This window comes from Muscardinus avellanarius, assembly GCF_963383645.1.
Source record: "Muscardinus avellanarius genome assembly, chromosome: 22".
In the NCBI taxonomy this organism is placed as follows: Eukaryota; Metazoa; Chordata; class Mammalia; order Rodentia; family Gliridae; genus Muscardinus; species Muscardinus avellanarius.
The window spans coordinates 16,236,202-16,260,268 of NC_137808.1; the positions used below are offsets into that span (position 1 = coordinate 16,236,202).

At 58.1% G+C, this 24,067-nt stretch overlaps 1 protein-coding gene across 5 annotated transcripts in view; it reads left to right on the forward strand.

The window, feature by feature from the left end:
* The window catches only part of EEFSEC (eukaryotic elongation factor, selenocysteine-tRNA specific), a gene marked incomplete at both ends in the record, with an annotated part of 101,619 nt that extends 82,418 nt beyond the window's left edge, over positions 1-19,201 (forward strand). For 4 of the 5 annotated variants that reach the window (XM_080718111.1, XM_080718113.1, XM_080718112.1 and 1 more), the window contains 2 exons: positions 6,992-7,148; positions 19,014-19,201. In XM_080718111.1, coding sequence (XP_080574237.1) covers positions 6,992-7,148; positions 19,014-19,201 — 345 coding nt within the window. Of the gene's footprint in view, positions 1-6,991; positions 7,153-18,993 lie in introns of all 5 variants that reach the window. The other variant, XM_080718110.1, reaches the window with a different exon arrangement.
* Between the last annotated feature and the right edge of the window lie 4,866 nt (positions 19,202-24,067).

A 24,067-nucleotide genomic window follows, 5' to 3' on the forward strand; every position in this document is an offset into this window, starting at 1 on the left:
TTTATTTTTATTATTATTTTTTTTGGTGGTACTGGGGTTCCTGGAAGCCCTTCTATCTCCGGGCTACACTCCCAGACCTATTTTTACATTTTTTTATTTGGAAACAGGGTCTCCTAAGCCAGCGCACGGCTGGCCTCGAACCTGCGCGATCCTCCTGTCTCTGCCTCCCAAGCGCGGGGATGACAAGCGTGCACCACCACGCCCGGCTGAGACCCCATTTTAAAATATAAAATCAAAAGGGGCACGCTTTACAGCTCAGAGGCGGAATGCGTGTGGGTTCCATCCCTAGTAACGAACACACACAAAAAGCAAAGCAAAGCAAAGGGACGTCAAATGTCACACTCGTAAGGCCGGCTGGGGTGTGGGTTCTTATTTTATTGAATTCCATAGCCAAGCATTGTACCGGCTATTAGTTATGCTGATAGAATACAATACACACTGACATCACTGTATCCCCAGCTCAGAAAAGGGAGGCGATTTAAAGCAATATAGTCACCTCTGAGGGTCAGAGAACGAGGAGCGAGCGGGGCCAGGCTTGTGAGTCCTGCTGACGGCCAGACGCGCCTGCCATGCCAGTGCGTGCGAGGCAGAGATGGAAGGATCGCAGGGTGGAAGCCGGCCTCAGCACCTTAGCGAGACTCTGTCTCCAAATGAAAAGAGACTCTTACCAACCTAGCGAGATCCTGTTTCAAATTAAAAAAAAAAAAAAGAAAGAAATAGCCGGGCAAAGCGGTGCACGTCCGTAATCCCAGTGCTTGGGAGGCTGAGACAGAAGGATGGAAAGTTCGAGACTAGCCTCCCCTGGATTCAATCCCCAGTACCGCAAAAAATAAGTAAATAAAATAAAATAGGAGCCGGGCGTGGTGGCGCACGCTCGTCATCCCAGCATTCGGGAGGCTGAGACCGGAGGATCGCGGTTCGCGGCCAGCCTCAGCTACTTAGGAGGCCCTCTGCAACTCAGTGAGACCCTGTTTCAAAATAAAGAATAAAAAATAGGGCAGGGGGTGTAGCTTGGAGGTCGAATGACCCTGGGTTCCATCCCCAGACCCGCAAAAAAAAAAAAAAAAAAAAATAGGGCTGGGGTGCAGCTCAGAAGTGGCCTCCCCTGGGTTCGTTCAGTCTTTAAAGAACAGCTGGTGTCGGCGCAGCACAGGGACTTGTAACCTGTGACTCTGAGCTGGGCCTGAACAGCTGGCGGCTCCAGGGTAGACCTGGGGGCCTTGGGGGGACGGGGAAGTGGGGGGCCGCTTCTGTGGCGTGTGCAGGCCGAGCACACCTGGCCCAGGGCCCAGGACCGCGGGACGCTAAGGACAAGCCCGGCCTTGAAGAGGTGCTCAGGCCCCCGCACCCCGTCCACGCCAGGCTCCCCCTCTCCCCTCTCCTTCCCGCTCCCCCTCTCCCCCTCTCCTCTCCCCTTTTTTTGTGGCACTGGTGATTGAACCCAGGGCTCTCTGCCCCTGAGCTGCACCCCAACCTGATTTTATTTGCTGTTTTGAAACAAGGCCTCACCGAGTTATGGAGGCCTGGCTGAGCCTCCGGGCTCCGAGCTGCAAGCCTCCTGCCTCGGTTCCCAGCACTGGGCCGGGAGGCGCGCAGGCGGGGCTCCCGGCTCCTGTGCCGGGGAATCCTGGGGGCCGGTGTCTCCGTAGAGGCTGTCCTCCTGGAGGCCGCGGTCTCCCCGCTCCCGCAGCCTCCTCGGTCTGGCGATCACGGGGTCTGCCCTGCGGCCGTCTGTCGTCTGTCGTCTGTCGCAGGCGCCTGTTCCTCGGGAGCGCTTGGTCCGCACAGGGCGCCCCGGGCTCCCGGCACCCACCCCAGACCGTGCTCAGCGCCGGGGTGACCGCGGCTGTCTAGTTTTTTGTGTGTGGCTGTTACTAGGGTTTGAACCCAGGGGCGTTCTACCTCCAAGCTATACCCAGCCTTTATTTTTCGTTTCTGAATCTCACTAGGATGCGGAGGCTGACCTTGAACCTGTAACCCTCCTGTCTCAGCCCCCCCAGGATTCCAGGCCTGTGTCACCACAATCGAGTATTTTTTAATTTTTATTTTACTTTATTTTATTTTATTTTACTTTACTTTATTTTATTGCGATGCTGGGGCTAGAACCCAGGGCATACTGCCTCCCAGCTACACTCCCAGCCCTATTTTTAATTCTGTATTTTGAAACAGCGTCTCACTGAGTTGCCGAGGGCCTCACTAAGTAGCCGAGGCTGACCGCGAACCGGGATCCTCCGGTCTCAGCCTCCCGAATGCCGGGATGACAGGCGTGCGCCCCCACGCCCGGCTTGATTTTATTTTACATTTTTAAATAGGGCTTCGCTAAGTTTCCGAGGCTGGCCTCCAACCCGCGTTTCTCCCATCGCGGTCTCCCAAGTCATGGGCTGACGGGCGGTGCCACCACAGCTGGCTGGCGAGGCCCCATTTCACAGATCAAAAATAAATTGAAAGGGCTGGGGGCGCAGCTCGGGGACAGAATGTACCTGGGTCCGGGGCGGCCGGCGGTGCCAGCGCGGTCACCGTCCCTCTCCGCCTCCCTCGTGGCCGGGCGCCCGGCCCTAGCTGGGGGTGGCACGGAGCGTCCCTCGGCCGCGTGGGGTCGGCCCAGGCATGCCAGGCATTGTGTCCGCACTGGCGCCGGGCGGGAAGGCCCCGGGCCTGGGCCCAACCAAGTGTAAACAGGCCGACGCCACCGGGAGCCCCGGCGGCTTTGAAGTCTGGCTCCGCACAGCCCCGGGCTCCGGCCTGCCCTCTCCACTGCTGCCCGCTCTGCCCGGGGCGAGGCTCCCACCTGCCCCTGCGGAGTGGGGCTCCTGGCCCTCCTTCCTGAGCAGCCTGGCCCGCCCCGAGGGACAGCGCTAACGCCCGGCTCGGGAAAGATTGCCCAAGCATCCTCTCCAGGTGTCCTGTCCAGATGTGCTCATCCCAGGTCTTGGGAGGCTGAGACAGGAGGACCACAGCTTAGAGGCCAGCCTCAGCAATTTAGCAAGGCCCAGCCACTCAGCAAGACCCTGTTTCAAAATTAAAAAAAAAAAAAGGTCTGGATGTATAATTGAAGTAGAATGCCCAGGGCTCGATCCCCAGGGACACAAGAGGAAAGGACCCGGAAGGGCTGCTCCAGGGCCGGGACCCGGGCTCCCCGGCCTCACTGCTGGCCAGCACCATGGCGCCCGCCCGCGGGAGGGCGTGCTGCGGGGCTGCAGGGCCTGGTGCCTCCTCCCAGGCCTCCCTCCTCAGAGCCTGCGCCGGCTCCAGGGGACCCTGAGCAGAGGCCTGGCGCGGGGTGCCGGGGAAGGTCGGCCGCCTCTTCTCCCCAAGACAGCAGAACCCGGGGCGTTCTGCCTCCACGCCACGCCCCAGCACCTTTCTTTCTTTCTTTCCTTATTTATTTATTTATTTATTTATTTATTTATTTATTTATTTTGGTGGTCCTGGGGTTCCTGGAAGCCCTTCTACCTCCGGGCTACACTCCCAGACCTATTTTTACGTTTTTTTATTTGGAAACAGGGTCTCCTAAGCCAGCGCGCGCGGCCACCTCCCAAGCGTGGGGATGACGAGCGTGGCCACCACGCCCGGCTTGAGTTTTTATTTTGAGATAATATCTCGCTTAGCTGCCGAGAGTCCTGCGAAGTTGCTGAGGCCGGCCTCGACCCCGCAGTCCTCCCATCTCTGCCTCCCGAGTCCTAGGATGACGGGGTACGGCGCCCAGCTTCTTCGGAGACTGGGGTCCCTGCCCCCAGTGGCACCTTTGTTCCCTGAGCTGCCCCCCCACCAGTTTGATGGTCATCCTGCTGTGAGACGTTGGTGTCCTCACCCCCACCGCCACCCCAGACCCTAAAACCAACTACTTGGGGGGCGCTGGGGATTGAACCCAGGCGTGTTCACCCCGAGCACACCCCCGGTCCTATTGTATGCTTTATTTTAAATCAGGATCTTGCTAAGTCTCTGCAGGTTTCACCACGTGGCTGAGGCTGGCGTCCAAACCGCTGTCCTCCCGTCTCAGCCTCGCAAGTGCTGGGATGACAGGTGGCCACCACGGGCCTGGCTATGGCGAGCTTTCTTAGAGGAAGAAAATGAGGTTTAGAGAAATCCCCTGCTCCAGGTCACGGATCTGTAGGAGGAAGGCCCAGAGTCAAAGCTTCCAAAGCCCCCGCTGATTGATTGGTTCACTCACTAATTAATTGATTGATCGATTTTTTTTTTTTTTTTTTTTTTTTTTGCGGAACTGGGGGTGGAACCCAGGGGCATTCTACCTCCGAGACACAGCCCCAGTCTTATTTTTTTAGTCTTTATTTTTGAAGCGGGATCTCACTGAGTTGCAAAGGGCCTCACTAAGTAAGTAGCTGAGGCTGGCTGGCCTCCGGTCTCAGCCTCCCAAATGCTGGGATCACAAGCGTGCGCCACCACGCCCGGCTGACTGGCTGGTTCCAATGCTGGAGACTGAACCCAGCAATGTTCTGCTTCTGAGCTCCACTCCCAGCCTCGTTTTATTTTTCTATTTGCAAACCGAGTCACCTCACGAAGGGGCCGGCCTCGCCCCGTGTGAGCCTCCCTTCTCCGCCTCCCCGAGTCCCAGGCTCGGGCGAGCTCCGAGGCGCCCGGCCCCCATTCTCCAGTCTGAATTGGAGCCATTGCTTCGGAACTTGGGCAGCTCCCAAGCCTCTTCACGGGCGCCAAGCCCCGTGAGAGACACACACATGTAACGACATAATTACCTGCGCCCCAGCCAAGTCCCCGCTCAGAGGCCCAGACAATGGGGACGCCGGGGCCTCCGGAGCCGCCCGCGGCCGCTCTGTAGCAGCTGGGCCCCTGCAGTCGCCGTGGCCAAGAAAACAGGCCCCTGATTCATGGGAACAGCGAAAGGCCCTCCCGGGTGAGGGTCGGGCCCAGTGGCGCTGGCCTGACTCCAGCGTCGCCCCCAGGAACGAATGTGGTGCTCAGCCCCGCGATGGCCATCCCTGCGCCCCTCCAGCGCGGCCTCGGGGCTCCTCCTGGATAGCTACCGCCTCACAACAGAGGGGGCCCCGTGATGTGGGAAGAGGCCGCCCCTCCCGCCCCGCAGCGGGTAAGGCCAAGCGAAGCCAAGCCACCAGCCAGGCCTGGGGCACACATCTGTCATCCCCGCGCTTGGGAGGCTGAGACAGGAGGATGGCGCAGGTTCGAAGCCAGCCTCGGCTACTGAGTGAGGCTCTCGGCAACTCAGTGAGACCCTGTTTCCAATAAAGTATAAAATAGGTCTGGGAATATAGCCCGGAGGAAAAAGCCCCTGGGTTCCACCCCCAGTACCGAAAATAAATAAATAAATACTGCAGGTTGCCAGAGGCCGCGTCCGCAGGGACCAGCGGGCAGTGCTGCCCACTGGTCGGATTGAAACATAAATAAGTGCTCGGGAGTCCACAGGGTCCGGCCCCTCGTCCTTGCTGACGTGGTCTCCAACGCTTTTCGGCCCCCTCTGCCTGCGTTAAAGCCCCGAGGGTTTTTGAAGTTCTCCCGAAGTTAATAAAAACATGCCCGTCCTCTTTGCAAGACCCTGGCTGGGGGAGAGGCAGAAACTCTGCGTCTGGCTCATGAAGTTAATATTTTATAGCCAGAAGAAAGCAGGAGCTGGGGGCGCGGGGGCGCACACCTGTCATCCCAGGACTCGGGAGGCTGAGACCGGAGGATCGCGGTTCGAGGACAGCCTCGGCTACTTAGCGAGGCCCTCCGCAACTCAGTGAGACCCTGTTTCCAAATAAAGAATAAAAAATAGGGCTGGGTTTGCAGCTCAGAGGTAGAAAGCCCCTGGGTTCCATCCCCAGTATCAAAAGTACCTGCTGCGGAGGGCGCCGGCTCTGCGGGTCCCGCGGGTGCTGGCCAGGGCTGCACCCCGGGGCCTCTCCTATGCTCCTGGCTGTGGGCAGCGAGGGACAGGAGGCGGCCGGCGTGGCCAGGCCCGGGCGGTGCCAGGCCTGGGGTGTCTGCCCGCCCTGGCCCGCACGTGCCCCTTCCTGGGCTGTCGGGCGCCCCTCCTTTCAGGGCCCTTGGGGTGCTCCCGGATGCGGTGGGCGCTAGGACCCAGGGGAGCCCCGGGGCTGAGTCTGCGGCCCCCAGGCTCCTGTGGGAGGGAGGCCGCGTGGAATTATTATTCTTATCATTATTCGTATCCGATTCATCAGTCAGCAGAGAGAAGAGGGACGGGAGCACCTTTTATCTGCTGCTATGAATCAAATAGAATAGGATATGTTTTTCCAGAAGGTTTTTAGGGTAAACGAGACAGTTTCTGCTTTCCAAAACCATCCATCTGGGGCCCTCGCTGGGTCTCGGCGTCTGGAGTAGAGGGGGGAGGTCGCTTTCTCCTGTTTATTGTGTGTGTGTGTGGGGGGGGGTGCTGGGGCTTGAACCCAGGGTCACTCTCTCCCCAAGCCACGCCCCGGCCCTTTTTTTCTTTTTTTTTTTTTTTTTGTTGAAGGTCTCGCTAAACTGTGGAGGCCGGTCTCAAACCTGTGATCCTCCTGTCTCAGCCTCCTGAGCCCTGGGATCATGGCGTGCACCACCACGTCCGGCCACCTTCCTTCTCCTGGGGCGTCACATTCTCAGTTCCTTCTCCGTCTCCCCAAGCCCCGTTTGCACCCCGTGAAACTCCATCGCGCTCGGCTTCTAGGCCTTTGCTGCTGAAACAGCGGCTGCGGGGCGCGCCACCGGGCCGTGCGGGGACGCTGATGCTCCAGAAGGCGCCACATTGGCCATCTTAGTTGCCGTGCACAGGGAAAGGTATTTCTTTGTGGGGGGAGTACTCGGGATTGAACCCGGAAGCGTTCTATCTCCGAGCTCCACCCCGGCTCTTTTTTTTTTTTTTATGGTGAAACGACATCCGCTAAGCTGCAGAGGCCAGCCTCCCCCCTGCCGGCCTCCCGTCCCGGCCTCCCCGACCCAGGACTCCAGCATGTGCCACCTTTAAGCACACTGGCTAATGCCTTCTCCCCCACCCCACCCACCCCCCGGCCGTGGGGCGCAGGTGATGGACGACCACAGCGTGATCGGCCGCTCCCTGTTCAAGAAGGAGACCAACATCCAGCTCTTCGTGGGCCTGGAGGTGCGCCTGTCCACCGGCGAGCGGGGCGTCATCGACGGCGCCTTCGGCCAGAGCGGCAAGTTCAAGGTCCACGTGCCAGGCGAGTGCGGGACAGACCAGGCTTGGCTGAGCCGGGGGCTGGGGGGCCGGGGGGCCTGGGAAAGGCGGGTCGGCCTAGTTCGAAGCCCAGCAGCAGCCGACTATCATCCCAGCCCCGGGGAGGCCGAGACAGGAGCGTCACCAGTCGCGGGCCAGCCTCGCCAACTTAGCGAGCCTTGGAATTCAGCAGGATTCTGATTGGAAATGGAATCCCTCCCCTCCCCTCCCCTAAGGAGCCTGCGGCCGGGCTGGGCGGCTGGAGAGTTGCTGGACTTGGGGTGGGGGAGCCCCGAGAGGCTCTCCAGGCTCGGGCGCCGTCTCAGATCCATGGTAGCCCCGAGCCCGGTGCCCGGGCTCAGGAGAGGGAGAGGCTGGGTCCCGAGCGCCCTGGCTGGCGAAGGAGGCAGGGAGCTGGAGTGTGCCGGCATCCCCTCAACCTCACTGCTATCAGTTTTTATATAAAATCTCCCGATTAAACTGAAACCAGCCAGGCACGGCACACGCTCCTCATCCCCGCGCTTGGGAGGCGGAGACAGGAGACAGGAGGATGGCGCAGGTTCAAAGCCAGCCTCAGCAACTTAGTGAGACCCTGTTTCCAAATAAAGCATAAAATAGGTCTGGGAGTATAGCCCAGAGGTAGAAAGCCTCTGGGTTCCACCCTCAGTACCACTAAAATAAATAAATAAATAAATAAATAAATAAATAAATAAAGGGCTGGGGGAATAGCTTGGAGGTAGAATGCACCAAAAAAAAAAAAAAGGAAAAAAAAGCGTGAGCCGGACGTGGTGGCGCGTGCCTTTGATCCTGGCACTCAGGAGGCTAAGACCGGAGGATCGCAGTTGTAAGGCCAGCCTCAGCAGCTCAGCAGACCTTGGCTCCAAGTGAAATATAAAAAGGCTTGCGGTGTGGCTGGGTGGTGGGGGAGGGAGGGAAGAGGAGAGGAGTGCCGAGCTGGGTTCTCCACCCTGGGCGCTGCTCTGTCCCCGAGGGCCTGGGGGCCGTGCCCATGGGGTGAGGACCCCGGCCCAGCGCACCCCGGCCTCTCCCTGTCCCCCCCGGTGGCAGGACGCGGCAGAGGGCCAGGCCCGTCTCCCAGCCGGCTATTCAGGGAAGGCGAGGACGGTGGGCAGACAAGAACCGCAGCGGCTCTCAGGCCCCTCTGTCTTGTCTGCAAAAGCTGCTGTGTTGTCCAGTAGATGGGGATTGATTTTATACAGGGGGGTCGTTCCTTTACTGTTCTGTTGTCTAGACTGGGGGGGGGGCGCTGGGGACTGAACCCAGGGGCATTCCACCTCCGGGCTCCTCCCAGACCTATTTTTTATCTTTTTATTTGGAAACAGGGTCTCTTAAGCCAGTGAGGCTGGCTTCGAACCTGCGCGATCCTCCTGTTTGCACCTTCCAAGTGTGGGGATGACAAGCGTGCGCCACCACGCCCAGCTCCGAACTTTTTTTTTTTTTTCTTTTTTTGAGGGTCTGGGGATGGCACCCAGGGGCATTTGACCTCCGAGCTACACCCCCTGCCCAATTTTTTATTCTTTATTTTGAAACAGGGTCTCACTGAGTTGCAGAGGGCCTCACTCAGTAGCCGAGGCTGTTCACGAACCACGATCCTCTGGTCTCAGCCTCCCGAATGCTGGGATGACAAGCGCGCGCCACCACGCCAGGCTTATTTTTTTATTCCTTAGGTTGAAACGGGGCCTCACCGAGTTGCAGAGGGCCTCACTCAGTAGCCGAGGCTGGCTGTGAACCGTGATCCTCCTGCCTCGGCCTCCCCAGTGCTGGGATCACAGGTGTGCGCCTCCGCGCCCAGCCTGGCAAGTCACATTTCTGCTCTGTCCTTAGGACCCGGCATGTCTGGTCCAAAGGCCCAGCCCACGGCCTGAACCCCGAGCCCAGTCCCGGCCCTGACCCAGCAGCAGCTCCTCCACGCCGGGCAGGGAGGCCGCCGGGGCTTCTGGGGCCCTTAAAGAAGGAGTCCCCCTGAGCCCACGGCATCCCCAGGGCCCAGGCAGGGATCTACTCCAGGTAATAGAAAGCCATAGAGAGTTCTAGGCAGAGAAATATGGGGTGTTTGCGGACAGCGGTTTTGCTGGCAACGGCAGGGCCCCTGAGCGCTGGGCCGCCCGCCCCAGCCGCCACCGAAGTGGGAAGCCATTGCAGGGACCGCGCGAACCCCATCGAAGCGCCGCCGGGGCGGTGCTGGGACCCAGCGTGCGAGACCAAGACAATGTTATAAATAACCCTAGATGCCAAAGATAGGGGAGAAAACAGAACATAATTGAAGAATTTTACAAGACGGCCCGTTTGCAAAGATGGATGGGGTAACACAATACAGCAAAAATATCTGCCATTAACAAAAACAGCGCGCGGGACAGAAACCATCTGCCCGGAGCCCGCCTCGGGGCTCCCCAGACAGAGGCCGCCGGCGCGGGGCCTCGCAGTCAGAGGCGCGTGATGGGGGCTTTTTAGAAGGAAGCGCCCAGCGGTGCCGCTCACATCTGTCCTCAGTACTCGGGAGGCTGAGGCGGGAGGATCGCGAATATGAGACCAACACCCACAGCTCAGTGAGGCCCTCGGCAACTCAGTGAGACCCGGTTTAAAAATTAAAAGAGCTGGGGATGTATCTTGGAGGTAGAACGCCCCTGAGTTCAATCCCCAGTCGCCTCCTGGCTGCACGCTGGTCCCGGGCCCAAGTCCTGGGACCCAAGCCTTTCCACTTGGGAATATCTGCATACGCTTTACTGGTGCGACAAACCTTCCCTTAAGCCTCGTTACCAGCACGCAGATCATTTCTGATTAACCCGGCACAGTGGCGCGAGCCTGTCATCCCTGAACTTGGGAGGCTGCGGCAGGAGGATCTGGGCTCACGGCCAGCCTCAGCAACTTGTGAGGCCCTCCGTAACTTAGTGAGACCCTGTTTCAAAATAAAGAATGAAAAATGGGGCTGGGAGTGGAGCTCAGAGGTAGAATGCCCCTGGGCTCCATCCTGGTAAAGAAAAAAGAAAAGAAAAATCAGCCGGGCGCGGTGGCGCACGCTTGTCATCCCCGCGCTTGGGAGGCAGAGACAGGAGGATCGCGCAGGTTCGAGGCCAGCCTCAGCTACTGGGGCTCTCAGCAACTTAGTGAGACCCTGTTGCCAAATAAAGTTTAAAATAGGTCTGGGAGTATAGCCCGAGGTAGAAAAGCGCCTGGGTTCCACCCCAGTACCACAAAAAGAAAAGAAAAGAAAAAGAAAAGCCGGGCGTGGTGGCACACGCTTGCAATCCCAGCATTCTGGAGGCTGAGACAGGAGGATCGCGGTTTGTGGACAGCCTCCACTAAGGAGCTTGCTAAGTTGCGTGGTTGCCGCCAACCCTCCATCCTCCCGTCTCGGCCTCCCGAGTACCGGAATCCCGGGCATGCACCTCCCTGCCTGGGCAGGGAGGCTTTCAGGAAGCGGCTCAGAGTTCACCAGGGAGACCGGCAGGGCAGGTCTGTACAGAGGCCCCGAGGCCCACAGGCCTGGGCAGAGGGCAGGACGGCCTTGCGGCTGGCGACCGCTGGAGGCGCCGGGTGAGCGGGGCAGGAAGGGGCCGAAGCCGAGGCCGAGCATGCGGGCGCGGGGCTGGGGTCACAGGCCAGGCCGGGGAGAGACCTGAGGGGCTGTTATCTGTGCCTGGGACTCTTTGCCCACACCCCCCAGGACAAGACAAACAGCCAGAAGCGGGCCCTCGCCTGCCTCTGCAGAGCCGACCCCGGGGCGACGGAGCCCAGGCCCTGCGGCTCAATCTGGCTCTTCCTCCCAAACGAGGGAGTCATGGGTCAGGCAAGACCGCGCACGCCTGGAATCCTGGGACTTGAGAGGCTGAGACGAGAAGATTGCGGATTCGAGGCCGGCCTTGGCAATTTCGTGAGGCCCTCAGCAACTTAGTGAGGCCCTGTTTCAGAATTTTAAAAAATACAACATAGCCGGGCGTGATGATGGCGCGCGCTTGTCAACCCAGGACTCGGGAGGCTGAGACAGGAGGATGGCGCGGGTTCGAGGCCAGCCTCGGCTACTGAGTGAGGCTCTCGGCAACTCAGTGAGACCCTGTTTCCAAATAAAGCATAAAATAGGTCTGGGAGAATAGCCCAGAGGTAGAAGAGCCCCTGGGCTCCACCCCCAGGACCACACACACACAAAAAATGGGGGTGTAGCTAAGAGGGTCATAAGTTGTCAGGCGGCAAATTGGAATCCCAGTACTTTAAAAAGGGCTGGGACGTAGCTCAGTGGTAGAGCGCCCCGGGGTTTAATCCCAGCACCCCCAAAAGTGGGGTCACACCCACCGCCCGGGGTTACAAACACCCCTGGCTGGCAAAGTCCAGGACTGAGGCGACCTGTCCTGGGAGACCGGGCACGGCCATAGACCCCGGACGAGGACAGCCGGGCGGCCCGCGCGTGCCCGCCGCGTGCGTGCGCGTGCCCGCGTGCAGAGCCTGCGCGTGCCCGGGCCTTGACAGGAGGCCGGCGAGCCCGCGCAGCTTCCTGACAGGCCCGCCGTGAAAGTTTCATAAAACTTTTATTGGGCTCGCCACCCTTCCAGATAAATATTTTTCGATTTTACGGGCTTGTTTTAGGGGCCCGCGCTTAATCCTTGCTTTGTAGCCGCCTCGGAAAAGGAGGGGGGATTAAATATCGTCTTGGCAGAAGGAGGCCCCTCTCCCCACCCCGCCCTGCGCCCGGGTTCATAAATTCCAGCTACCTCAACTCTTGACCTCTCTCCCCCTCGGGCTGCACCGAGATGGATCCGGAGGAGGAGGGACTCCTGCGCCTCCAGGCTCCTCCTGGGGGAGTCCAGCTCATCCTCCTCCTCCGGGGCCACCTGCTGCTGCCCGTCCCCAGCCAGGCCAGCCCCTGCTCCCCCTCAGCTTTTATTTATTTTGGTGCTGCGGATGGGACCCCGAGGCTTTCCACCTCTGAGCTACACTGCCAGTCTTTTAATTTTCTATTTGCTGCAGCAGGCCTCTAACCTAAAATCCTCCCATCTCAGCCTCCCAAAACCTGGGATTCCAGGCATGTGCCATGGCGCCCGGCCGAGCGGGCAGCCTTTCGCCTGTTCTCCAGCAGGGACTTTGAAGGCGCCGAGGCCGCCGTACCTCCATCACCCACATTCCTCTGGCCCCCCCTTGACACCCCAGCCCCCGGCCACAAAGAACTATTCCGCTGTGCCTCGATTGCCAGGTGACCGGTCAGCCGGCCTGGGCCCGCCTTCTCGCCCCCCACGCCCTCCCCATGGGCTCCCCACCCGCAACCGGGTTTTCTCTTCATTTGACACAGGGATTTTACTCTCAGAGGGGTTGTGGCTTTTTCAACCACAAGACAGGGACGGCCGGCCAGGCGTGGTGGCACACGGCCGGAAGCCCAGTTCTTGGGAGGCTGAGACGGGAGGTTCACAGGTTTGAGGCCAACTCCAAGTCTTAGCAACAAGACCCTGTTTCAAAAAAAAAAAAAAAAGAAAGGCTAGCCAGCCTCCGAAGGAGACCCAGCCTTGGGAGGGTGCAGCCAGCCTGGGGCCGGCTCGAGGGGGCTGAGCCCCGAGGAGCAGCCTGGGCCGCGGCTGATACCGTGATCAGAGAGACCACATGGGCCCTGGAAAATGGCCGTCCCCCCAGCCTTTGTTCCTCCTCATTATTCGAGACGTGTTTTTTTTTTTTTTTTCCTTTCCCAAGTCATAAAAATGACATTTTTAATATGTGGGATTTTTTTAAAGCAAAGTAATACGGAGGGGACTTTTATTGTCGGTACGCTCTACCTTTAAACCAGTTATCTTCCTTTCTGCCCTTTAATTGAAGATTAACTGCTATTTAAAAGCGCGTACATATTTGGGGTGGGAGTGCGGGCATTAAGATTCAGCCCCCCCGGGAGGCTCCAGGCACAGCCTCGCTTGCTGGGGGTGGGCGATCGCTGCCCCCACCCGGGCTGGCAGGGGACCGTCCTGGAGGGCGGCGTGGCCTGCAGGGGCCGCCCTGTCCCGGGAGGGCGGGGTGCGGACGTGCAGCACCCCGGGGCCCCCAGAGCAGCTGTCCCCGCCAGGCCTGTGCCTGAAACTTGGGAGGCTGAGCGGCGAGCCTCCCAAGCTCAAGGCCAGCCTCAGCAACTTAACGAGACTGTCAGCAACCTAGCAAGACCGTGTTTCCAAATAAGAAACCAAAAAGGAACCAGGTGTGGTGGTGTGAGCCTGCCATCCCAGGGCTCGGGAGGCTCAGGTAGGAGGATCTCAGGTTCGAGGCCAGCCTCAGAAACCTAGCGCAACCCTGTTTCCAAATAAAAAATAAAATCGAACTGGGGGTGCCGCTTGGAAGTAGAATGTTCTTGGGTTCAGTCCCCAGCACCAAAATATTAACATTTAAAAAAGACCGGGAGCCGGGCGCGGTGGCGCAGGCTCGTCACCCCAGCACTCGGGAGGCCGAGACCGGAGGATCGCGGTTCGCGGACGGCCTCGGCTACTTAGCGAGGCCCTCGGCGACTCAGTGAGACCCGGTTTCAAAATAAAGAAGAAAAAATAGGGCTGGGGGTGGAGCTCGGGGGTAGAATGCCCCTGGGTTCCGTCCCCAGACCTAGAAAGAAAGAAAGAAAGAAAGAAAGAAAGAAAGAAAGAAAGAAAAACCTTCTCAGTTCGGTGCCATTTCTCTCTCCGCCCACCCAGCCTCCAAGCGTGGCCAGCGTGCGCCTCCCCACTTCTACGGGTGGAGAAGATTCCTGCAAAGGGCCTTTGTGTCGTTGTTGTTTTTGAAGAATTCATTGTTGCCGCTAAGAAGCTTAATAGAAATTAAAGGAAGCGTTGGGCAACATTAAGACATCAAAACGGGAGTCCCGCCGTCGCCCCGCCGATCAGAGGGCGCGTGAGCTCCGAGCGCTGCGCCCCGCGCTCTTGTTACGAGACTGCGGAGCATAGGTTTGATTTAAAAACAAAACAAACAAAAAAGCCCAATCACCTTATCTTTTTAAAGCAAATTGCATCTTTGTAAACATACCGGAGAGGAGGAATCAGACAGCCGCCCACCCCGGCCAGCCAAGAAGACGATTTAAAAAAGGTGGCTGCCAGCCAGGCAAGATGGGACACCTGTCGCGCTAGTACCTGGTGAAAGGCTGAGACGGGAGGGTCGCAGGTTCGAGGCCAGCCTCCACAGCCGAGCCCTCGGCAACCTAGCAAGACCCTGTTTCAGAAAACCACCACCAAGCCGGGCGCGGTGGGCGCGCTCGTCATCCCCGCGCTCGGGAGGCGGAGACGGGAGGATCGCGCGGGTTCGAGGCCAGCCTCAGCTACTTAGTGAGGCCCTCGGCAACTCAGTGAGACCCTGTTTCCAAATAAAGACTAAAAAATAGGGCTGGGGGTGGAGCTCGAAGGTAGAATGTTCCGGGTTCCATTCCAGTACAGAAAAAAATGTAAGTTTATTTTATTTATTTACTTATTTTTGCTGGTACTGAGGGTGGAACCCAGGGGCTTTTTTCCTCCAGCTACACTCCCAGACCTATTTTATGCTGCCGCAGCTGGGGGCGCGGCGTTGCGCCTGGGGCAGGCCGGCCAGTCACAAGCAAGACGAGGTGGCGGCCGTCTGCCCAGTGACTTCTTCCCTGCGGCTTCTCTCCTACCCCCAGGCCTTCAGCCAGGCTGGATTCACGTGTGCATGTGTGTGCGCGCGTGTGTGTGTGCACACGCGTGTGTGCGCACTTGTGTTCCTAGGGCATTCTACCTCCCAGCTACACCCCCAGCTGTTTGATCCTCATGGGAACTAGCCTCACTGCTGAGGCCGGCCTTGACCTCGCCATCCTCCCCTCTCAGCCTCCCAAGTTCTGGGATGAGAAGCTTCCGCCCGTGCCCGGCCCCTGCGCCCCGCGAGTTCCCTTCCTCCAAAGCTCCGTCCGGAGCTGGGCGACATCCAGGCTGTGCCCGGGACGGGTGGGGTGACCCCGCCGCTCACGAGGGCTCGGTTCCCATGGGGGCGCCGGCCGCCCCCCAGTGCGGGGTCCCTCTAACGATCCCGCGACTTGAAAGTAGTGTAGGCAATTTGCTGGCCTTTGAAGGGCCTGTCGGCCGAGGCCCCGCGCTCCCTGCTGACCCCGGCCCAGGCCCAGCCCTTTGTGCTTTTGTGAGGGGCCCTGGGAGGGGTGCCCGCCCGCGGGAAGCCGGCTAGCTGTCACCCGGGTCACCGCAGCCTGGGTCTGGGCTCCACACCAGCCCAGGAGGGCCGCCCGCGCTGGGAGAAAAGCAAGGGCCTTTTTTTTTTTTTTTTTTTTTTTTTTACTTTTATTTATTTTTTTTACTTATTTATTTTTATTTATTTATTTTTACTTTTATTTATTTATTATTTTTATTTATTTATTTTGTGGGTTTGAGGATGGAACCCAGGGGCATTCGACCTCCAAGCTACACCCCCCGCCCTATTTTTTTATTCTTTATTTTGAAACCGGGTCTCACTGAGTTGCCGAGGGCCTCGCTAAGTAGCCGAGGCTGGCCGCGAACCGCGATCCTCCAGGTCTCAGCCTCCCGAATGCTGGGATGACCAGCGTGCGCCACCACGCCGGGCTTTTTATTTATTTATTTTGGTACTGGGGATTGAACTCAGGCATTCTACCTCCGAGCTACACCCCTAGGGTATTTTTTATTCTTTATTTTGAAACAGTGTCTCACTGCGCGGCAAAGGGCCTCCTGAGCAGCTGAGGCTGTCTGGAAACAGATCCTCAGCTCTCAGCCTCCTTACCGCCGGGATTCCCCTTAGAAACCAAAAAGAAAAAGTGAAACAGTTTCCATTTGTTGCTGGTCTGTTTACACTTTGAGAGTTACAGTGTTGCAAAGAAGCACATTTTCTTCCCATTCAGTTTCAGTGGAACCTGAGCGGGTGCAGTGGCTCGGCCCTCAGGACTCAGGAGGCCGACGCGGAGGAGTGAAGGTTCAAGGCCAGCCTCAACCTCAACGACTTAGACCCGATTTCTTTCCTTTTTTTTTTTTTTTTTTTTTATTTTTGGTGGTGCTGGGGTTCCTGGAAGCCCTTCTACCTCCGGGCTACACTCCCAGACCTATTTTATATTTTTATTTGGAAACAGGGTCTCTTAAACCAGCGCGGCTGGCTCCGAACCCGCGCGATCCTCCTGTCTCCGCCTCCCAAACGCGGGGATGACGAGCGCGCCCGCCACGTGCTTGACCCTATTTCAAAACAAAAAATTAAAAGGGCTGGAGTTGTTACTTGGAGATAGAGTAACCCTGAGTGCAATCCCCAGCACCAATTAAAAAAAAAAAAAGGCCGGGCGTGGCGGGCACGCTTGTCATCCCCACGCTTGGGAGGCGGAGACAAGAGGATCCCGCAGGTTCGAAGCCAGCAGCGCTGGCTTAAGAGACCCTATTTATTTCCAAATTAAAAAGTATAAAAATAGGTCTGGGAGTGTAGCCCGGAGGAAGAAGTGTTTCCAGGAACCCCAGTACCACCAAAAAAAATAAATAAATAAAAGGTCAATCCCAGTACTTGGGAGGCTGGACAAGAAGACTGCAGGTTTGCGGCCGGCCTTAGCAACACGGCGAGGCTCTCCACAACTTAGTGAGACCCTGTTTCCAAATAAAAAATAAAAAGCCGGGCGGGGTGGCGCACGCTTGTAGTCCCAGGACTTGGGAGGCTGAGACAGGAGGATCGCACAGGTTCGAAGCCAGCCTCAGCTACTTAGTGAGACCCTTTTTCCAAATAAATAAAATTGGGCTGGGGGTTTAGGTCAGAGGTAGAAAGCCTGTGGGGCCTGTGGGTTCAATCCCCAGTGGCACCAAAAAATGAAAAATAAATCAGCCGGGCGTGGTGGCTTGTCATCCCCGCGCTTGGGAGGCGGAGACAGGTGGATGGCGCAGGTTCGAAGCCAGCCGCGCGCTGGCTTAGGAGACCCTGTTTCCAAATAAAAAATATAAAATAGGTCTGGGAGTGTAGCCCGGAGGGAGAAGGGCTTCCAGGAACCCCAGCACCACCAAAAAAAAAAAAAAAGAAAAATAAATAAAAAGCGCTGGGGGTGTAGCTCAGAGGTGGAAGCACCTGGGTTCCATCCCCAGCACCACACACACACACACACACACACACACACACAGGGACGCAGTGGCCTGTGGCCTCGCACACACACACAGGTGGGGCTCCGGGACCTCAGGCCGCCCAATGCAGAAGGGTAATTAAGCGGCCAGGCCTCTGCCAGCGCCAGATAGATTTCCTGGCGGTTCCCGCCGGGCCGAGCCGGGGTGTGCCCGCGTGTAACCGGAGCCTCCGCGGGCGAGATGCGCCTCCGATTGGGCCGCGCCTGTCTCCGCAGCCCGGCGCCCCTCCCAGCCACCAGACCGCCTGGCACCAGAGGGGGACGGGGCACCCCGCCACCGGGCCACAGATCGCAGCCGCCCCAGAGACCCAGCAACAATGTCCGGGCCTTCGGAGAGGGAGCTGGGAGGAGCCGTGCGGGTGTGGGCTGGTTCAGGAGTCACAGCGAGCCGGCTGCGGTGGCGCAAGCCTGGCGTCCCAGCCCTTAGAGACCGAGGCAAGAGGGTCACAGGTTCGAGGACAAGACAGGGCAACTTAGCAAGACCCTGTTTCTAAATTTATTTTATTTTTTATTTTTTTATTATTTTTTTTTGTGGTACTGAGGGTGGAACCCAGGGCTTTTGGGCTATCCTCCCAGCCCTGTTATACTTTATTTGGAAACAGGGTCTCACTGAGTTGCCGAGAGCCTCACTCAGTAGCTGAGGCTGGCTTCGAACCTGCGCCATCCTCCTGTCTCGGCCTCCCAAGCGCGGGGATGACAAGCGCGCGCCACCGCGCCCGGCTCCTGTTTCAAAATTTAAAAATAGGATTAAGGTGTAGCTGAGAGGCAGAGCATCCTAGGTTCAGTCCCCAGTGCCACCTAAAAGGGGGGAAAGTGCCAGTGCGGTGCCGCACACCTGTCATCCCAGTGCTTGGGAGGCTGAGGCAGGAGGATTGCAGGTTGAAGGCCAGCCTCAGCAAATAGTGGACCCCGTTTTTGTTGTTATTTTGGGTTGATTTGTTGTTGTTGTTGTTGTTGTTGTTTTGTTTTGGAACTAGGGATTGAATCCAGGGACATTCTACCTCTAGCACCACTACCTCCGGCTTGATAAGCATACTTTTAAAAAATAAAATAAACCAGGCATGGTGATGCACGCTTATAATCTCAGTATTTGGGAGGCTGAAGGAGGATCACAGTTTGCGAACAGCCTCAGCTACTTAGGGAGACCCTCCACAACTTAATGAGACCCTGTTTTAAAATAAAGGATAAAAAATCAGGCTGGGGGTATAGCTCAGAGGTCAAATGCCCCTGGGTTCCATCCCCAATATCATAAAATAAAATAAAATTAAATTAAATTAAATTAAATTAAATTAAATTAAATTAAAAAGTTGGGCATGATGGCACACACTTGTAATCCCAGTACTCGGAAGGCTGAGACTAGAGGATCACAGGTTCGAGGTCAGCCTAAGCAACTTAGACTCTGTTTCTGAATAAAATAGGGCTGGGGTCCATCATGGAGGTAGAATGGCCCTGCATTAAGGCCCCAGGAGAGACAGACAGACAGACAGGCAGAGAGACAGGCAGGCAGGCAGGCCGTCCCCAGCCTAGGGCACCTCTAAGCTGGCCTCGGCTCACAGGTGGGGGAACAAGCGTCCCCTCCCCGTCTCCCCGCGGGGAGCGGAGCTGCGCCCCCCAGGCGGGCGGTGCGGTCCCACCAGCCGGGGGTGTCTGAGGTCGGACGTGGCTGCAGCTCAGCGCCGGGCGGCCCGGGGCCCCTCCGGCTGGAGTGTGGCTGCCGTCGGGCCAGGGCAGGATTTGGAGCCGGCCGGTGTCCAGCGAGTGACAGCTGTCCCCGTTCCTTTGCAGGTGGCCTGAACCCCGAGACCATGCAGCTCCTGACCCCAGCCCTCAAGAAGCGGGGCCGGGGCCGCGGGGAGGCGGCCAGGCCCGAGGAGGGTGCGGCGCGGCCCGAGCCCAGCCAGCCCGTGGCTCTCAGCCTCACTTTCAAGCGCTACGTCTTCGACCCTCACAAGAAAATGGTCCAGTCTCCCTGAGGCCTGTGGCGCCTGCGGCCGGACCTGCCAGGCGGGCCCGCCCGGGCACGGGCCCTGAGAGCGCCAGCAGGTGGCATCTCCGGGCTGGGCGCAGGGGCCGGCACTCGGAAACTGAATAAACTCCCGTGACCCCAGCCTGCTGCCTGGTCTCTTCTATTTTGTTTTATTCCTGTACTGGGGGTTGAACCCAGGGGATTTAACACCTCCAGCCCTATTGTTTATTCTTTATTTTGAAACAGAGTCTCACTGAGTTGTGGGGGGCCCCACTAAGTTGCTGAGGCCGGCCTCAGACTTGTGATCCTCCCAAGTATTGGGATTGTAGGAGTGTGCTTATATGCTGTGTCTCTGTCTGTCTGTCCGTCTGTCTCTGGTTTCATGGGGATCCCAGTCTCCCCAGCTCTTCTCTAATGGAAGCGTCAGAAATCGCCAGGGTTAGCCGGGCGCGGTGGCGCATGCTTGTCATCCCCGCGCTTGGGAGGCGGAGACCGGAGGATCGCGCGGGTTCGAAGCCAGCCTCGGCTACTTATTGAGGCTCTCGGCAACTCAGTGAGACCCTGTTTCCAAATAAAGTATAAAATGGGTTCTGGGAGGATAGCCCGGAGGTAGAAAGGCCCCTGGGTTCCACCCCTAGTACCACACACAGAAAAAGGAAAGAAAATAAATCGCCAGGGTTGCTGCGCTGGGCTAGGACATGGGGCCGGGAAGGGTAGCTCCTAGGCCAGCGGGCAGCTCGGGGGTGCTGGGCCCCGCAGGAGAAGGGCTCCCTGGGAAGCCAAGTCTAGGGGGCCACGGTGCCCCCGCGGCTGGCACTCTGGGAAGATGGGGTACAGCCGGCCCACAAACAGAGTGGGATATAGGGGCATCTCCTTCACCCAGGCCCCTGCCGTCACGTCTGAGGACCACACAGTCCCCAGGGCAGAGCAGAGGACGGGGCCGGCCAGTGTAGACGGCCGCTGTGCCAGGGAACAGCCACCCGAGCCCTGCCACGCAGCCCTGCACGGGAGACACAAAAGGGGCGTGCTGGGGAACCCACAGACCGGGCATGGCGACCTGTCATCCCGGGGCTTGGGAGGCTGAGACAGGAGGGTCGCAGGTTGAAGGCCACCTCTGCAGGTTACTGAGACCCTCACAACTTAGTAAGCCTCTGTTTCAAGATTAAAAAAAAAAAAAAAAAAAAAAAGCAGCAGGCCTGGTGGCGCGCGCTTGTCATCCCAGCATTCAGGAGGCTGAGACCGGAGGATCGCGTTTCGCGGCCAGCCTCGGCTACTTAGTGAGGCCCTCCGCAACTCAGTGAGACCCTGTTTCAAAATAAAGAATAAAAATAGGGCTGGGGGCATAGCACGGAGGTCAAATGCCTCTAGGTTCCATCTCCAGACCCGCAAAAAATACATATATGGCACTGGAGGTGTAGCTTGGTAGCAGAGCACCCTGGTTTTAATCCCCAGTACCAAAAATAAATATATAAAGCTTTTTGGACCGCTGCAGGCTGAACAGATGCACACGCGTTCCTCCGTTTGGCTTCCGGACAGATGCAGAGGCCCCGCTTTTATCCTCGTAATCGGTGCATTATGCTTTAATTTGCAAAAATGGCATTAAAGATATTAAGAGGGGCAGTTTGGATCAAATGACTTGGGGCTGTTAAGCCCCAGAGCTGAAGGCAGAGAGGGAAACGGACAGACGCAGGGGAACACGGCGTCCCTGGTGCCCAGCGGCCCCTAATTAAATGCACGGCCGAGGCCCCTCTGCGGCCAGGCCGCGCCTGCGCCCCACCCAGCCGAGGGCCCGGCCAGGAGCAGCGGGTGCATTGTCAGCCAGCCTGCCTCCTCCTTTCTCTTTCTCTTTCTCTCTCTCTCTCTCTCTCTCTCTCTCTCTCTCTCTCTCTCTCTGTTTCTCTCTCTAATACTAGAAATTAAACCCAGGGGCATTCTACCGCTGAGCCCAGCCCAGCCCTTTTTTTTATTTTTTCTTTTATTTATTTCTTGCAGGTCTGGGGATGGAACCCAGGGGTATTCTACCTCTGAGCCCAGCCATTTATTCATTCATTCATTCATTCATTCATTCATTCATTCATTGCAGGTCTGGGGTTGGAGCCCAGGGGCATTGGACCTCTTAGCGACACCCCCAGCTCTATTTTTTTTTTAATTTTTTGTCTGTGTGTGGGTCTGGGGATGGAACCCAGGGGCATTTGATCTCCGAGCTACACCCCCTGCCCTATTTTTTATTCTTAATTTTGAAACCAGGTCTCACTGAGTTGCAGAGGGTCTAAGTAGCTGAGGCTGGCCGTGAACCACGATCCTCGATCTCAGCCTCCTGAATGCCCGGGATTACAAACATGCGCCACCACACCCGGCCCAGCCCTATTTTTTTTATTCTTTATTTTGAAACAGGGTCTCACTGAGTTGAGGAGGGCCTCACTAAGTAGCTGAGGCTGTCCGCGAACCACGATCCTCCGGTCTCGGCCCCCCCAATGCTAGAATTACAAGTGTGCGCCACCACGCCCCGCTACCCTTTTTTATTTTGAAGCACAGTCTTTGAATGAATTGCTAAGGGTCTTGGGAAGCTGTGGAGGCTGGCCTGGAACCCGCGATCCTCCTGTCTCAGCTGGCTCCTGCCCCTGAGTAAGGCTTGTACCAAAGCTACCCTGCCCTGGCCTGGGCCACATGGGGCCCGTGGCCCGCCAGGCGCCCTGCCCCCAGGAGCACAGAGCCCTGCCAGGCCCTGGGCAGCCTGGAGCCCCACCCACACACTTGGGAGGCTGAGATGGGAGGCCGCAGGTGTGAGGCCAGCCTCAGCAACATAGCAAGACCTTGGAAGTGTAACAGAGATAGAGCACCCCAGGGTTCAACCCCCACGAGTCCCCAAAAGTAAATGGGGAGAAAAGAAACAGCTGCTCCCAGGATGTGCCAGGATGAAGGGCTCCAGCAGGCGCCTCCACTCACAGCCAGGTCCTGAGACCCGGCCCTGGCCCTTCTCCCAGGACCCCTCCTGACACGCCCACCTCGGGGTGAGCAGGTGTGGGGAACTGAGGCAGGCAGAGCCCCTGACAGCTGCGTTCAGGGAGGCACCCCAGCATGCAGGGCCGACTGCCCAGGGCAGCCCCAGTCAGGCCTGGGGTCAGGTGGGGTGCACGGCCCCTCCCCGGCTCCCTGGCCCCTTGGGCGGGTTCTGTGGAGAAGGGGCCTCCTGAGTAGCTGAGGCCGGCCTGCAACCTGCAATCCTCCAGTCTCCGTCTCCCAAGCCCTGGGATGACGGGCGTGCGACCCGCGCCCGGCTCAGGCAGTAGATGTGAACCCAGGGCTGGGGGGCTATCCAGCCCCAACACCGGGGGATCCTGGGAAAGAGGTACCTCGGGCTTTATGGGGCGCTGGCCCCCCACAGATGAGGTCATGGCGCGGTCTCCCAGGCCGGGCCGAGGGCGCCCGTGATTGGCAGGCCCCCGGCCAAGCGGCTAATGCACCGGCCCAGATAAGGCTTATCTGGAAATGTCTCCGGAATGGAGACTCTGATAGAAGCAGGTTCTGGGTTAATATAGTTTTGATAGATAAAGCTGGGTAAGTGGGAAGCCCTGGGGCCGGGCAGGAGGGGCGGCAGCCTGCGCGGTGCCACAGCCGGCCATCCAGGTCCATCCAGGTCCGTGTGCGGCCTGGGGCGTGGGAGCGGAGGAGGCAGGAGGCAGGCCGGCTCAGGGTGGATTCCTTTTTTTTTTTTTTTTTTTTTTTGTGGTACTGAGGGTGGAATCCAGGGATTTTCTACCTCCAGGCTATACTCCCAGACCTACTTTATACTTCAGGGTCTCACTGAGTTGCCGAGAGCCTCACTAAGTAGCCGAGGCTGGCTTAGAACCTGCGCCATCCTCCTGTCTCCGCCTCCCAAGCGCGGGGATGACAAGGGTGCGCCACCACACTCGGCTTAACCATTTTTTTTGTGTGTGTGTGTGGTACTAGGGGTGGAACCCAGAGGCTTTCTACCTCCGGGCTATACTCCCAGACCTTTTTTTAAAAATATATTTTATTTGGAAGCAGGGTCTCACTGAGTTGCGGAGAGCCTCACTAAGTAGCCGAGGCTGGCTTCGAACCTGTGCGATCCTCCTGTCTCAGCCTCCTAAGGGCTGGGATCACCAGCGTGCGCCGCCACGCCCGGCCTGGATGAGGTTTTGAAGAGAGAGTAGGAGTTTGCGGGGGGGGGGGGTGCAGAGGCAGCTGCAGGGGGGGGTCTCCAGGAGAGTAGGAGGGACGGCTGCCTGCAGAGGGGTGAGGGCATCGCGCCCCCTCCCCATGCACCGCCACCCAGTGCCCTGATTAGGAAGAGAAATCAGCGTTTGCCTGATATCGGGCTGGAGTCATTAATTAGCCCCGTTCAGGCAGCTCCGGGGTGGCTCTGGCTCTGGCTGGGCATCATGGAGTCCGGGAGGTGGGGTGGAGCGTGCAGGATCCCTGGTGGAGCGTGCAGGATCCCTGGGCCAAGCCTCCTGCCAAGCACCCTGGGGTGGGGACACAGGGCAGCCAGTCCTGAGCTGTGTGTGGTGCTGGGGACAGGCGCCAGGGGCCTTCTACCTCTGAGCTACACCCTCAGCCCTTTCCTTAAATTTTTTTTTTTTTTTTTTTTGGTGGTACTGGGGTTCCTGGAAGCCCTTCTACCTCCGGGATACACTCCCACGGGCTACACTCCCAGACCTATTTTTTTAACATTTTTATGTGGAGACAGGGTCTCTTAAGCCAGCGAGGCTGGCTCCCAACCAGTGCGATCCTCCTGTCTCCGCCTCCCAAGCGCGGGGATTACAAGCGTGCGCCACCACGCCCGGCCCTTTCCTTAAATTTTGAAACAGGGTCTCACCAAGCTGCTGAGGCCAGCCTCAAACCTGCAAGT